The 2371-nt window shown below is 41.7% G+C and overlaps 1 protein-coding gene across 1 annotated transcript; it reads left to right on the top strand.

Annotated features, from left to right (window-relative positions):
• The first annotated feature begins 425 nt into the window (after positions 1–425).
• Positions 426–1826, top strand: LOC131145812 (uncharacterized). The gene is made up of 3 exons (XM_058094996.1): positions 426–731; positions 891–1156; positions 1403–1826. The coding sequence occupies exons 1-3, from the start codon at positions 426–428 to the stop codon at positions 1824–1826; spliced, it is 996 nt and encodes a 331-aa protein (XP_057950979.1).
• Positions 1827–2371: the final 545 nt, after the last annotated feature.

The raw sequence follows: 2371 nt of genomic DNA, 5'->3' as shown, positions 1-2371 counted from the left end.
TTGTTCAGATTTAGTCAGCAAATTGGGTTAACGAAGCTCCCAATCAGCCCTTCTCAAACACTTACAATCAAGGATGGAGGAATCACGCAAGTTTTTCATGGAGGAATGATCAGGCTGGTCAATCTTCTTCACAGTTTCAGCAGCCTCCCCAATCCTTTGCATCACAGTCTCAGCACCCATATCAGTCACATCCGATTTCTCAACACTACTCACCTCTAGGGTTTCCATCTAATGTTGCACCCGTTCCACCAAAAAGGTCTCCTGAGGATACTCTTCAGCAGTTCATGCAAATTCAGGCCAAAACTAACAATGAACTGCGAGGCGCCATTAATAAGATCGGTACACAGTTGAGTACCTTAAAGAAAGGGAAATTTTCAGCGCAACCTCATCCTAATCCTCAGGTATACCGGCAACAACAATAGCCAATGCATAATGTTTCAAGGGATTCTATTGAGATGGCAAAGGTCATCATTACTTTGAGAAGTGGGAAGGAAGTCCCCCGACCCGAGATATCTACTGAGAGGCAAACAGTTGCCTTGACATCGGAAGTTGCAGTGGAGTCAGACGAGGCCCAAGAGAAACTAGAGGAAGTAAGCCAAGAATTGAAGAATTCAGTTGATGTGGAGGCCGAGACTAGTAAGGAGTACCGACCTGTGGTACCCTATCCCCAGAGGTTGGTAGTTGGTCAAAAGAACAAATACTATACTGAGATTCAAGAGATCTTCAAGCAGGTGAAAATCAATATCCCACTTTTGGATGCCATTTAGTAGGTTCCTTCGTATGCAAAATTTTTAAAGGACTTATGCACAGTGAAGAGGAAATTGAATGTAAAGAAGAAGGCTTTCTTGATAGAGCAGGTTAGTGCATTGATATTGAGTGAAACTCCTCAGAAACTTAGAGATCCTGGTTCTCCCACCGTCTCCATTATGATCAGTGAATCTCGCATTGGGAGAGCTCTACTTTATTTGGGGAGTAGTGTGAACTTGCTACCATTCTCGATATATGAGCAGTTGGGGTTAGGTGAGCTAAAGAAAACCTCCATTGTACTACAGTTGGCTGACAGATTAGTGAAGGTACCACGGGGTGTTATTGAGGATGTATTGGTTCAAGTCAACAAATTCTACTACCTGGTGGACTTTGTGGTTTTGGATATGCAGTAGCCTATCTCTACCATTTCTCAAACACGTGTCATACTTGGACGCCCATTCCTTACTACCTCCAATGCGTTGATCAATTGTCGAAGTGGAGTGCTGAAGCTCACATTCGGGAATATGACATTGGAGATGAACGTGTTCAATGCTTGCAAGATGCCTAGTGGTTGTGATGACTTTGAGGTACGTGCAGTTGATGTGATAGATGATTTTGATATTTCAGAGTTGTTATTTGTGTTTGGTTCTGACAGTGCATTTGAGAATGACTCTCCCAAGCAGCCTGATATTTTTTATGAGACAGTTCCTTTGTCTAGAGAGTTGACAGAATCTGAGGGGCAGTGCACGGAGATAGATGGTTCCCCTCAGTTGTTAAATGCAGGTTATATGAGTAGTTGGTGTACGCCAAGTTTTGAAGCTCTTGACTTACCAGAAGTCATGAAGTCATCAGAAGAAGAAGTCCCTACACTTGAGTTGAAGCCACTACCTAAAGACTTGAAATATGCTTTTATAGGTCCATATGAGGGCACATTCCATGTGGTAATTTCTTCTCATCTTACTTTGAAGCAGGAAACTGAGTTATTGCAAGTATTGAGGCATCATCGAGGAGAATTGGCTGGACTATTGCAAACATCAAGGGGATTGATCCTGCAATCTGTACTCACAACATCTTTCTAGAAGGAGATGCAAGTCCAGTTCGTGATGTGCAACGGAGATTGAATCCAACCATAAAAGAAGTGGTAAAGAAAGAAGTGTTGAAACTATTAGCTACTGACATCATCTATCCCATCTCCGACAGCAAGTGGGTAAGCCCAACACAGGTAGTACCAAAAAAATATGGGTTGACTGTCATTGAGAATGCTAGTGGAGAGTTGATCCCATCTAGGAAAGTAACGAGTTGGAGAATGTGCATTGATTATCATAAATTAAATTCGGTTAGCCGAAAAGATCACTTCCTGTTACCCTTCCTAGATCAGATACTTGAAAAAGTAGCTGGTAATGTTTTTTATTGTTTTCTGGATGGTTTTTCTAGGTATTATCAAATTGTCGTAGCACTAGAGGATCAAGATAAGACCACCTTCACTTGCCCCTTTGTTACTTATGCTTTTCATAGGATGCCATTCAGATTATGCAATGCACCCGCTACTTTCCAACACTGCATGATGAGTATTTTCTCTAACATGTTAGATGAGATGTGTGAAATTTTTATGGATGATTTTTCT

Source organism: Malania oleifera, chromosome 13 (genome assembly GCF_029873635.1).
Source record: "Malania oleifera isolate guangnan ecotype guangnan chromosome 13, ASM2987363v1, whole genome shotgun sequence".
Classification (NCBI taxonomy): domain Eukaryota; kingdom Viridiplantae; phylum Streptophyta; class Magnoliopsida; order Santalales; family Ximeniaceae; genus Malania; species Malania oleifera.
This window is presented reverse-complemented; position numbering and strand designations above follow the sequence as displayed.

Coding starts and splice junctions, on each gene's coding strand:
- LOC131145812 (XM_058094996.1), top strand. CDS start 426: ATGCATAATGTTTCAAGGGATTCTATTGAGATGGCAAAGGTCATCATT. Junction 732..890: donor TTCAAGAGATCTTCAAGCAG/GTGAAAATCAAT, acceptor GAAACTCCTCAG/AAACTTAGAGATCCTGGTTC. Junction 1,157..1,402: donor TTTGTGGTTTTGGATATGCA/GTAGCCTATCTC, acceptor TGGTTCTGACAG/TGCATTTGAGAATGACTCTC.